The sequence below is a fragment of the Papio anubis genome, unplaced genomic scaffold (genome assembly GCF_008728515.1).
Source record: "Papio anubis isolate 15944 unplaced genomic scaffold, Panubis1.0 scaffold71, whole genome shotgun sequence".
In the NCBI taxonomy this organism is placed as follows: Eukaryota; Metazoa; Chordata; class Mammalia; order Primates; family Cercopithecidae; genus Papio; species Papio anubis.
Genome location: NW_022167319.1, coordinates 120,733 through 133,891, shown reverse-complemented (window position 1 = coordinate 133,891; position 13,159 = coordinate 120,733). Strand labels below are relative to the sequence as shown.

The 13,159-nt window shown below is 37.9% G+C and overlaps 1 protein-coding gene across 9 annotated transcripts in view; it reads left to right on the top strand.

Annotated features, from left to right (window-relative positions):
• LOC101005030 (unconventional myosin-Va) overlaps window positions 1-13,159 on the top strand; it is a 218,177-nt gene that overhangs the window by 102,169 nt on the left and 102,849 nt on the right. For 8 of the 9 annotated variants that reach the window (XM_003900951.4, XM_003900950.4, XM_009210193.3 and 5 more), the window contains exons 6-9: window positions 4,411-4,554; window positions 6,758-6,839; window positions 7,494-7,601; window positions 9,527-9,633. In XM_003900951.4, the coding sequence (XP_003901000.1) occupies window positions 4,411-4,554; window positions 6,758-6,839; window positions 7,494-7,601; window positions 9,527-9,633 (441 nt within the window). Of the gene's footprint in view, window positions 1-4,410; window positions 4,555-6,757; window positions 6,840-7,493; window positions 7,602-9,526; window positions 9,634-13,159 lie in introns of those variants that run through there. The other variant, XM_021940570.2, reaches the window with a different exon arrangement.

Here is a 13,159-nt window from a genome sequence, read left to right as displayed (position 1 = left end):
AGTGAAAATGTTAAGCAGATGTTAAGATTTTGAAAGAATGTAAGCTACAGATACAGTGCTGGATGTCACTGGTGTTAATACTGGGGAAATAGAATCTGTGGAGCCAGTTTTTGGTTTGGGGTCAGCAAACAGTATGGCTTCTTTTCTTGCTGTTGTTGTTTTGACTGGTTTTGGTCATGACAGATTCTTGGTATTTGACAACAGTTCCAGCCATTTTAGTCCCTAGCACTGGAATATCCCAAAGTCTTGAATGTGATAGCATTAGGTAATCCCATTTCTTCTGGGCCTGGACCATATAATACCAGGATTTGAAGTTGTCTTTGAGGATAACTGAAGTCTAGAATGAACCTTCTAGAATTTTTCATGAGTAGAGTGAACTATTTTATTTAAAAAAAAAAAAAAACTTTATTGGTTTTTCTACAACACAGATTTGAATTGTATTAGTAGGAGTGATATTAAAAATTTGGAATAGCCACTGTCGTAGTCCATTTAGTGTTGCTGTAACTGTAGCCTCAGAATACCTGAGGCTGGGTAATTTATAAAGAAAAGAGATTTATTTAGCTCATGGTTCTGTGGGCTATACAGTAAGCATGGCTCTGGCATCTGCTAGGCTTCTGGTGAGGGCCAGCGTGCTGCATAACATGGCAGAGAATGTCACAGGGCAAGTGGACACACGCAAACAGGGGAAACCTGAGGGCCTCCTGACTTCATAACAACCCACTCCAGTGGAAATGAATCTAGTCCCGAGAGAACTAATCCAGTCTCACCAGAGGGAGAGCTCACTGCAGGAGAACTTTACCAAGGCTTTCACTATAGATTTGCCCCCATGACCAAAACACCTCCCACTAGACCCCACCTCCCAGCACCTCCACATTGGGGATCAAATTTAAACATGAATTTTGGTGGGGACATGTTATATCCAAACCACAGCAGTCAAAGATAATACTTACAATACGCAATTATAAAGACTATGCCCTGCTTGCTGGGATGAACGTAAAAGATAAAGGGATCAGCTATGCTCACCTGCTTCCTTCTCTGTTATTTAGTCTGTCTAAATAATTTGAAATTGTTCATCTATAAGAATTTGGATTAAGAAAAATTTGGTAAAGAGTTGAACTAATTTTCAATAACTACAAAAAAGGGCATCTCAGTTTGAAAGATGGAAATGTAATATGGAGCTGAAGATCAGTTACTGGAAGAAAACATAGGTAAAATACTGAGTATGTAGTCTGAAAAATTTGTAGCTTTAAATCATTTCAAGACTATGTCCCTATATCAGAGCCCTTTGCTGTGATGTCAGGAAAGATATATCTGCGTCTCCAGTGATCTGCTGAAACTCCTCATAGGATAATGAGCATCCTACACGGTTAACATTATAATCCAGTGTCTAAAGAGATATGCACATTATTCTTCAAAAAGGAAGCTCCTCATTCTCAACGTAGGCTTCTTTTGCAAAATGTGAATGATGTACAGATAATTACTCTATTTGCTCCATTTCATGATGTTTTCATTTTTTCCTGGAAATTTTCATCATAAGATGGGAATAGCACACTGAAACCTTTTTTTTTTTTTTTTTTAAGAGACAGGGTCTTGCTCTGTCTCAGCCTGTCCCAGGCTGATCTCAAATGAACTCCTGGGCTCAAGCAATCCTCCTGCCTCAGCCTCCCAAAGTGCTGAGATTATGGGTGTGAGCCACTGTACCAGGCCTGGATCTTAATTTTTTTTTTTCTTTTTTGAGACAGAGTTTCATTCTTGTTGCCCAGGCTGCAGTGCAATGGCATGATCTCAGCTCGCTGCAACCTCCACCCGCTGGATTCAAGCTATTCTCCTGCCTCAGCCTCCTGAGTAGCTGGGATTACAGGCACATGCCACCACGCTCAGCTACTGTTGTATTTTTAATAGAGATGGGGTTTCACCATGTTGGTCAGGCTGGTCTCGAACTCCTGACCTCAGGTGATCCATCCGCCTTGGCCTCCCAAAGTGCTGGGATTACAGGCATGAACCACCGCACCTGGCCAATTGTTCCTTTTTAATTTCAATAACCATAATTGAAGATTTTCCTCTCCATTTAGCAAAGAAGTGGCTCATGCATCATTACATTAAAATAGTAAAACCAAGATTACCAAGATTATAAAATTTATTTTTTCCTTTAGTGGCTTCTTGCTAATTAAAGTGAAAATAGTATTAGGGAGTCTCTTGTGAATACAGTGCTTATGTGGCCGAGGCAACAATTGAGGGAGTGGACAAAAGGTACTGTTTGTGTATAGAAATTTCTTTCGCTATCAGGTTCAGGACTTAGAATGAAATAATTTTATTTTTTAAAAAGAATCCTAGAGCTCCACTATCCTAGTCAATTTACATTTGAGGATACTAATGGTCCTCAAAGAGATTAAATAATGGCAAGTTGATAATAGGGTCTGGTCTGATAGGTCTTCGGGCTTCTAATTCATTTGTTCTTTCCACCATTGTTTGTCTATGTTTAAATGCATTTTACTTGAAAACAAAAGGATCTGCTTCAACTCTAGTCAATCCCTGCCTCTTCTCACAATGTGGTGGTGTTTCGACAGGTGGGCCACTCTGACGCCCAGTCTGAGTAGATGGAGAGAGATGATATGTGGAAGGTGGGGTAAGAGTTGAGGAAGGAGGAGAAGCTGTGGCCCACCCTTCCTCCACTTGCTTAGTTACTGGCAGGAAAGTGCTTAGGCCCGTAACTAATATTTGCTGAGTGTTTATTGAGTAGCTGCTGCTACTTCTACCGCATGTGACCTTTCGTTTGCTCTTTGGAAGAATATATTGTGTTGAGAGAAAAGTCTGCATTTATAATTAATCTCCTTTTCTAAATAAAATAGTGAGACAGTGTACAGACTGTTTTTTGCTGTGGTGTTTTGTAATATCAAGAGGGGTAACATCTGAGTAAATGAATAGATAAATTATCTCAGGCTACATTAGATCCTTCTGTAATTTTGCCAGGAAGATATTCTTATTCTTATTTTTCTAGAAAAGATTTTAAAATGTTAATATAAAATATAGCAGTGTCCTCACTGCCAAAACAAAATAGGATGATATCTATACTCTATTTCAGAAAGTGAAAATATGTTTTCTTTGATTGATCAAAGAATCTAATGTGCTGACTTGTATGGCTATGTTACTACTGTTTTCATTACTTACATTTGTATCACTCTTAAAACTACATTGTATTTTCACATCTTTCTCTCTGCTGTAGTTTCAATATACTAATCCTAACGTAGGCTTTGTGAAGGTGAAAGAGATTAATCTTTTATGAAATTTGCTTATTAAACATTTAATATATGCATTATGTAAACACTTGCTTTTCTGACTACACCTTTTTTTTGCTTTGCCTTTAAAAAAAATTACAGAAGCGAGTTACCTAAATCAGAAAGACATATGGCATTAAAAATGTTAAGGTTATATAAAACATTTAGCAGTGAGTTATATTCTCTGCATTCTGTAGCAGATATTTTGTAAGCTAGATTTAACTGTCAAAATCCAGAGCCAAATGTTTCTTTTTCTGGTTCTGAAAATGGCCTTTAAATTGAGTGGGTAATACTAATACTCTGCTAATAAACAGTCTAACTGGACCTTTGTTGCCACAGGATAAGGTGATAGAAATATCAGGCTAAAGAGACCCTGAGCACCAGAGCAGCATTTCCAGGAAATGTTAATTGGTGTTAACCATTTTATTTATGTAAAGCAGGTGAAGTTTTTTGGAAAAATATAAAAACCTGAAACTTACCTAACAAAGCCCATGCCTTGGCAGCTGTCATTGTCATTTGTTCTCTTTGCTGGCGTGAACGTTCAGATAACCCAAAAGGTGTTATGAAAATATTCTAACCTCTGAGTTCAGGTCTGCTGTTTCTGAAAATCATTTTTGTGAGACTAACAAGACAAATAAGAACTATTAGTATATATCTGTGTGATTGTGCAGTGAGCAAAAGATACACCTGTGCCTGCAGTGGCAAAAGTGTTTCTATTCTTAAAAGAATCAGTTTTGGCTGGGTGCAGTGGCTCACGCCTGTAATCCCAGCAGTTTGGGAGGCCGAGGTGGGTGGATCACAAGGTCAGGAGCTTGAGACCAGCCTGGCTAACATGGTGAAACCCCATCTCTACTGAAAATACAAAAATTAGCTGGGCGTGGTGGCATGTGCCTGTAATCCCAGAGGCTGAGGCAGGAGAATCGCTTGAACCTGGGAGGCGGAGGTTGCAGTGAGCCGAGATCGTGACACTGTACTCCAGCATGGTGACAGAGCAAGACTCTGTCTCAAAAAAAAAAAAAAAAATCAGTTTTAAGGACCTGTGTTCTACTCCATCTTTTCTCTCTCTGAGCAGATTCTGTAAATGTCATGTTGTTAATTACATGTCTAAAATCTTATTTTCTCTCTTGCTTTTTAGTCAATTGGAAATGCTAAAACAACCAGGAATGATAATAGCAGCCGTTTTGGGAAGTATATTGAGATTGGTTTTGATAAGAGATATCGAATCATTGGTGCCAATATGAGAACTTATCTTTTAGAGAAATCCAGAGTGGTATTCCAGGTAAGCCAGCCATGTTCACAAATGTACTTGTGTTAGATTGCTGTATAATTGTTGAGTCCATGCTTGCTGGTATGCATTTTATTTCTAGATAGTTTTGAGCATATTATGACAATATTACCTCCAACCACACTTGGACTGAAGCATGGAAAATGGTGCCTGTTAGAGGCAGGGGAGTACCACTTAAACGCTAATAGTCTTTGGGGCTGGTCACTTTTAGGTTTGGCTTTTCCCTACAGGTGCTTGCAGGAAAGCTTAGTTGAGAACAGGTGCTATTAGTTTAGTCTTGTCTCTCATATTTCCAAATGATAGGGAAGGTATTGTTCCATGCTTTCAATAAGTTACAGTTTGAACTTGGTTCAAGAAAAAAAATTATCTTGTCCTCTTTCCTTCCTTCTTCTCCTCTCTTAGAATATATTATTGTTCAGGTAGAATAGTGAGGGTTACAAAAATCTTCACAACCCAATTGTGAACTGCTATCAAAAAAAACAGTTGATGCATCTGTGTAGGGTTTACATTCACATGTAAGCTCTTGATCCCTTTTGATTGGAAAGTGGGAGATACTATATATTTACATCACTAACAGGCATACATTTATATATTTATAGGTATGGATTTATCACACACTCTCAGTATAGGGCTTCTGTAGACCTACTGCTTCCCTCATGCTGTGAGATTTAGGTTTCATTAACCTCAACTGCATGCCCACTGCATTGAGGTTCAAATGCCCCTGGCACTGCCATGTAACAGCATCCACAATTTCCATAGCCCAGGTCTGTCATAGGTTTGAAAGTGTCTGATAATTTGAGCAGTCTGAAGTTGCTCTGGCTTTGACTTTGGGGCTGTGCCTGGTTTGTCGCCACCTAAAATATAATACTTGATTTGTATAGTAAGGCAATACAAATGAAGTATTATATTTAATATTTAGGTACATACAGAACAGTGTTACTACACTGATGGCCATTTGTGTAGGTTTTTTTGAAAAGTGTCTACTTTGATAACCAGAAGAAAGAATGGGTGAAACAGAGGTAGATCTAAGAGAAGATTCAAATGTTAGAGTTCAAATAGTAGAGGTTTGATTGATAGGTAAGTGAGTAAGCGGGGAGGAAAGATGGTCCTTGGTCAGTATGAGACCAAAGGCTAGTAGTGCTTAATATAAAATGGTAAGGCCCAATCCTTATTGTCTTGTTTAGAGACACTGAACCATTTCTAGCAGTTTCCCAGTCTCCAGAGATATAGAATGTCAAGGATGTTTGGCTTGTCAAAATGAATCACACAATCAGAAGAGGCATACTTGTACTGTCCTTTATGTACAAAGAGGACCTAAGCATTTCTGCAGACTCACAGGCTTTTGTAGTTTCTGTGTGCTGAACCACCTGATCTCTTGTTTAATCATGCTTGTGGTCATTAGTATATTGGTAATTTGTTCAGTGGCTTCTGTCCCTATAATAGGTTTTCTTTTCCAGACATCAGCCCCCTGTGGGCATCAAACCTGACCCTGGCCTTATTAATAAGATTCATTAGCCAACTTAGTCTACTGTAAAAATCAAGGATATAGTGATAAACTATTAGGTGTATGAACAATATTATTGCAACTGTATTTTTTAGATATATGTGTGGAAAAGACTCTAAGGAAATACTGAAAAATTATCTTAGAATTTATATGTGATTTATTTTCTATTTTATAAAAGTTATTGATTTAAAATGTATAAACTAAAATGATATAGAAGATGTACATTTGTGGCTTTCTTACAAACAACACAGTAGATGGTCCAGTCTACAATATGGCAAGAATGGGATTATTCTTTTTTCAAAGCATTTGGAAGACTGTGAATCTAAGAGGTACCATTAGAAAATAGTATTGAGTATGGCAAAAAAAAAAAAAAAAAAAAAAAATGGTTTTAGTTTCCCCCCAAAAGCACTGATTATCTTATGATTGTAGACATATATCAAGCTGTTCACTAGTTCAGAAAGCATTACTATCCAATATTTTATGTTGAATTTGACCAACACACACATATTCATATATATGCATATAGACTATAAATCAGAAGATTTAATAATCAGAAATAAGTATTAGGAAATATTGGAGAGTATAATTTATTTAACCAACTGAGATAATTAAATATTAAAATCTTATTTTATGATAGAATTTTCTGAATTTTAGATTAAAATGCTGTAATTGAAAACTCTTCTTATTTCAAAGGCAGAAGAGGAGAGAAACTATCATATCTTCTATCAGCTTTGTGCCTCAGCAAAGTTACCTGAATTTAAAATGCTACGATTAGGTATGAATATGGCATTAAATTTATTGTTCTAGTATTGTTTTCTGTTAATTTCCAAGTTCCTAAATTTACTTGTTAAAAAGGAGCTTATCTCATGCTGAAATACTTATGGATAATATGATAAAAAGTCAGCAGTTGGCTTCAAAATAACCCATAGGGTAGAGAAGGAGTAAGTAGCTGTATAAATGGAACAGTATTGGCCTGGAGGTGATTTTAGATGGCTGATTAAGATGAGTAATGAGTACCTAGGGGCTCATTATGTTAGTCTCTCTACTTTTGTATATGTTTGATATTTGCCTTGATTAAAAGAAAAAAAAAATTAAAGGAGTTGATTTGTTAGAGGCCAGTAGGGTTTCTTATGAGGGGAGTAAAGGATTTGAGGAAATTATTCTAGTGTGTAGATTAGAATAAAACCTTTAGGAAAGGACTATTTGTTTTACCAATTAACATAAATAAACTATAAATATTTTACCCCATTTAATTAAATTTTATTTAATTTTTAGTTTTTTATTAAAATACAATTGAAAACACAGGCAGTCAAACTCTAGACCCTGTACACTCAACTGTGCTATCACCACCTCTGATTCAGAGTGGACATAAGGGTAGAAGTCAAGGCTTTTTCATAAACCAGAAAACTTTTATTTTTCTTCGTTACAGGAAATGCAGATGACTTTAATTACACGCAACAAGGAGGCAGTCCTGTGATTGAAGGAGTGGATGATGCAAAGGAGATGGCACACACCAGACAGGCCTGCACTTTGCTAGGTAATGTCACTTTATTCTTGAGCTCTTCTGAGGAATAGCTTTTTTACTCAAGCAACCTTTGTTTAGAATATTGGCTTGACTTTATATTAAGTGGCGAGTATTGCTAAAAGATTTAATATTCCACATAGAACACATTTAGACAGCAAATGGGCAGGAGGTTTCTTTTTGGAGTGATAGAACTGTTCTAAAATTAGATTGTGGTAATAGTTGTGCAACTTTGTAAATTTACTAAAACATCATTGAATTGCACACTCAAAATGGGTGAATTTTATAGTATGCAAATTAGCCTTCAATAAAACTGTTCAAAATATATTTGGGGCATCAGGGGAGGGCTACTTGTAATTCTTTGCTTAAATTTTTACAAAATCTGAAACATGAAGCTAAGTGAAATGGGCTCCTCTACAAGCTCGCATTTTTGTAGGAGCTTTTGGTTTGTTTGTTTGTTTGTTTGGTTTTGGGGATCTTTCTGTGGCTGGGAAATGTGGCTGAGTTGGCATCATGACAGAATATTACATTACATGTAGTTTATTCCAGCATTTTTTTTTCTGTTCCAACACTTCTGAAGCAGCTCAGATGTCACTATCTTGTTTCTGGGATTTAAAAAATGTTGGGCCTACATATGAATAAATTAATCTTTAGAACTTGTCATCAACAACTTAAAGAAAAAAAAAAACCTCAGAATATAAATAACTCTAAAATCATATGATGGCATTTTGAGTAGTACCCTCAGGTGAGTTAACTTAATTTAAAAGCACTGCTAATTACAGTATGGACCAGGACCACTGTGGGCCTTGCTAGAAATGCAAAATCCTGAATCCCTTCTCAGGCCTACTGAAACATAATCTGCATATTGTCAAAATCTATTGGTGATTCATATGCATATTAAAAGTTTGAAAATCGCTGCATTTCTTCTCGGGCTAAATCTATTTGTAAACAGTAAATTGTGAATTTGAAAAAGCTATACAGAGGTTGCAGTGAGCTGAGATCACACCACTGCCCTCCAGCCTGGGTGACAGAGTGAGACTGTGTGTCGAAAAGCAAAAAAGAAAAAGTCATAATGCAGGAGATGGTAAAAAATAATAATTATTATTATTATAGGGTCAGTACTGAATTATCCTTTCTTAGATTACATATTTGGAAATGATTTCACTGCTTCTATTTGCATGCAATTGTATCTAATTTTCATGAGATTCTTATGTTATTTAAAAATGAAGCCAGATCTGATAAAAGCCAAAAGCTGTCCAGCTTTCTCATCTTGCCTTATCCTTCAACTTCTGCTCTGATGCTGTATTTGGACGCATACTCATCAGGCTGGGATATAGCACCAGCCCAAACGCTTCTAATCTTGGTGTCTTTGACTTTTACTTGGTCTGTAGTTTAAAGAAGTGATTAAATAATTACTTTTTAAACAGCCTTAAGAAGTAACAGCTTTATTGGGCTGTATTTGGAGCAGAGATAAATAGAAATGGTAATACTATTAATTTTAAACCCAGTGTGTGACAATGATGACAATAATTTGTTTAGCACTTACTGTATGTCACATTGTGTATTAAGTATGCTATGTGCATTATCTCATTTAATCTTCACATACTTTGAAATAGTCACTATTATTTTCATATCTCAAATGAGAAAATGGAGGCATAGAATACTGACGTTACCTGTCCATTTGAGATGATAGGTCTGTACTAGAGCCAGGTCTCAAGCCAGATCAGCCACAGTCAGCAGCCATGTTATCCATCCATGATGCTAAACTGCCTAATGTGTTAATGTCAACAAAGATGAAAGTGTTGTTAGCTATGACACATTATAATATGCACAACATCTGCCAATATTCAGGAATTAACAATAGGCTTAAAATTGTCTACTATAATTGTTTAGTTGCTATTCTGAAATTAATCACTTGTTCATTCACTCTCTTGTTTCAGGAATTAGTGAATCTCATCAAATGGGAATTTTCCGAATACTTGCTGGCATCCTTCACTTAGGCAATGTTGGATTTACATCCCGAGACGCAGACAGCTGCACAATACCTGTAAGTTCAGAATAAGCTTTAGTGGGATGGCAGTTGAATTGTGTTTTAGATTTGTAGATTGTGTAAAGAAGCAATATAGTTTAAGTCTCTCTCTCAATATTATCAGAAATATAGTTATCAAAGACATATATTATCAAAAGGAGAATCTCAAACTGAGAATAAAGAAATATGGATTCTAATCCCTGGTGCATAGTGATTTTGTGGTGTGTGTGACAGAGATAGAGAGTGAAAGAAAGAGGGTTGGATAGATGAGATTAGTGACTGTGATGCAGATGTGGCCCCACAAGATCAGAAACTCATGGAAGTTAAAGCTATAAGGGATCATATTATGCCCTTACTGAAATGTTTCAGGACTTCCCACTGCCTTCAGAAGCAGACCCAACACCTTACTTGGCATGACATGACATGACATGAAAGGCCTTCATGACTGACACCTGACTTCCTGTTGAGCTTCTTTCTCATTGCTTTGCACACTCCACATCCAGCCATTTCCATGCCAGGCTGGCTGTCTCTCCTGGCTTTGCTCAGATTCTCCCTGCTGGGGTTCGTAGATTGCTCTTCTTCCCTAGCCAGCTCTTACTCACTTCTCACAGGCAGATCTCTAGCATGTCTTCTTAGATACACACTCCCCCTTCTGCTTTCCTTTATTGTAGCTCAAATCACATTGTTCCATAAAGGTCTCTCTTGCTTGCCTTTACCTACTAGGATTTGAGGTCCTTGTGGAAAGAGCCATGCTATTCATTTTGGCATTCTTAATTAAGGCCTTAATTTAAATGGCATTTATTCAACTCAGTTGCCTTTTTTCTCTGGATCTGTAGCCTCTTGTGTAAAAACAGATTCTCTACTCCTGTAAGAAAAGAATCTATTTCTTGTCTTTTCTGGATATACTACTTTGATACTATATTAGATGTGTGAGACATGATATAATATAAAATAAGTGACTTTATGATTTGAAAAGAAAACTTTTTCTGTAACTTTTTTTTTTTTTGAAGCAGAGTTTCACTCTTGTTGCCCAGGCTGGAGTGCAAAGGCATATGATCTCAGCTCACTGCAACCTCTGCCTCCTGGGTTCAGGCGATTCTTCTGCCTCAGCCTCCTGAGTAGCTGGGACTACAGGTGCACACCACCATGCACAGCTAATTTTGTATTTTTAGTAGAGAGAGGGTTTTACCATGTTGGCCAGGCTGGTCTTGAACTCCTGACCTCAGATGATCTGCCCACCTTGGCCTCCCAAAGTGCTGGGATTACAGGTGTGAGGTGTGAGCCACTGCATCCAGCCCTGTAACTTATTTATTAGTCCAAGGGCCAAGAGCTAGATGGGCAGAGAGTTTGGTTTTCAGAAAGCTTGATCCTCATTATTTTCTTTATGATTATATTTGAGGTGTAATTTTCCTAAGCCATTGGTCCTAATTTTAGATGCATGATTCCTCCTCCCCTCTCCCAGCCTGTTTTTTTCTAATGGTGATTTTGTAAAAGGCAAAATGATAATTCTAATTTAAACCCCGATTTCTTCTAATGAAATATTGCTAGTCTTTTTAAAAGCCTTGTTGAGATATAATTCACATATCATACTCATTTAAAGTGTACCATTAAGTGGCTTTTAGTATATTCACAGATATGTGCAACCATCACCATAGTCGGTTTAAAATACTTCCATGACCTCAAAAAGAAACCCAGTACCCTTTACTTATTGTTACCTATGTGTCAATTTCCCTAGCCCTAAGTAACCATAAATCTGTTTTCTGGCTGATTTGCCTGTTCTGGACATTTCATATAGATGGAATCATATCATATATGGTCTTTTGTGACTGGCTTCTTCCAAAATCCATCCATGTTGTAGCATGTGTCAATACTTATTCTTTTATATGGCTGAATAATAGTCCATTATATGGAGATACCATATTTTGTTTATCCATTGGTTGATTGATGGATATTTGAGTTGTTTCACCTTTTGGCTGTTATGAATAACCCTACTCTGAATGTTGGCATACAAACTGGATTTTTTAAAAAGAACTCAATTGATTTTTGCATCACCATCTTTCATCTTTGCCCTTGTGACCTTTCCCCAAATGTCAGGCTTCTCCTGATCAAGAAAGTCGTGACTAATGTTATATCACATGTATCACTTCACTATGAGTCTTACCTAAAATTTGAGTGTACTATTTTCCTATTTGAGATGTCTAGAAGTTATTAATATCATCTTGGAGGAATAGTATTTACAATGTATGGAACTTGTCCAGAAGTTACTTCCATTCAGTTCTTGTAATTCTGTTATTTTTACTTTCTTTTTTTTTTTTTTTTTTGAGACGGAGTCTCGCGCTGTGTCACCCAGGCTGGAGTGCAGTGGCACGATCTCGGCTCACTGCAAGCTCCGCCTCCCAGGTTCAGGCCATTCTCCTGCCTCAGCCTCCGAGTAGCTGGGACTACAGGCGCCCGCCACCACGCCCGGCTAGTTTTTTTGTATTTTTAGTAGAGACGGGGTTTCACCATGTTAGCCAGGATGGTCTCGATCTCCTGACCTCGTGATCCGCCCGCCTCGGCCTCCCAAAGTGCTGGGATTACAGGCTTGAGCCACCGCGCCCGGCCCTGTTATTTTTACTTTCTAACCAGTGCTTGTCAACTTTATTGATTTGATGATAGCTATAAGTACTACAGTTTCACTATTTGGGGTAGGCGGAGATTAAATGAGTTTTTGTTTTGCTTTTTGTTTTTTGTTTTTTCCTGTTTTTCTTTTTGAGACAGAATCTCTCTCTGTCGCCTGATCTGGAGTGCAGTGATGTGATCTCGGCTCACTGCAACCTCCACCTCCTGGGTTCAAGCTATTCTCCAGCCTCAGCCTCCCGAGTAGCTGGGATTACAGGTGTGTGCCACCGCGTCCAGCTAATTTTTGTATTTTTAGTAGAGACGGGGTTTCACCATGTTAGCCAGACTGATCTCGAACTCCTGACCTCAGGTGATCTGTCTGCCTTGGCCTCCTAAAGTGCTGGGATTACAGGCATGAGCCACTGTGCCTGGCCTTAAATGAGCTTTAGAAGTTACTGGTAAGACATATCTATTTGATAGTTCTGCTCCACCTTGAAGGCATTTGCTGAACCCAGTGACCTTGAGCTTTGGGTTTCATAGCAAAGTGAGCTACAGAAGACAAAGACAAAGCATAGGACCCATACAAACAGGGGAACACAAAGACTCCTGCCTAAAGCTGAGACCCTAAGTGGGGAGCTAGTAATCAGTTTGCCCACCACCCACTCCAAGAGTATAAAGAAAACCTAACCTGACCCATACTTTGGTGCCAAGTGGAGGCAGAAAACTAGCTCCCTAAAAATTTATAACAGCAAACTGACTCTCACACATATTCATTCCCAGACTGATTTCAGTTCCTGGAAGGTCTCAAAAAACTACATAAAGAAAATATAGCTTAAATTGATCCTGGGCCGGTAGTGGCCTAGGCACCTGACAGAAGCAACTGCAAATCTACTTTGGAGGACCCACCTTCAGTCTAGGCCTCAGTGGAGTCCCATCAGAAAAG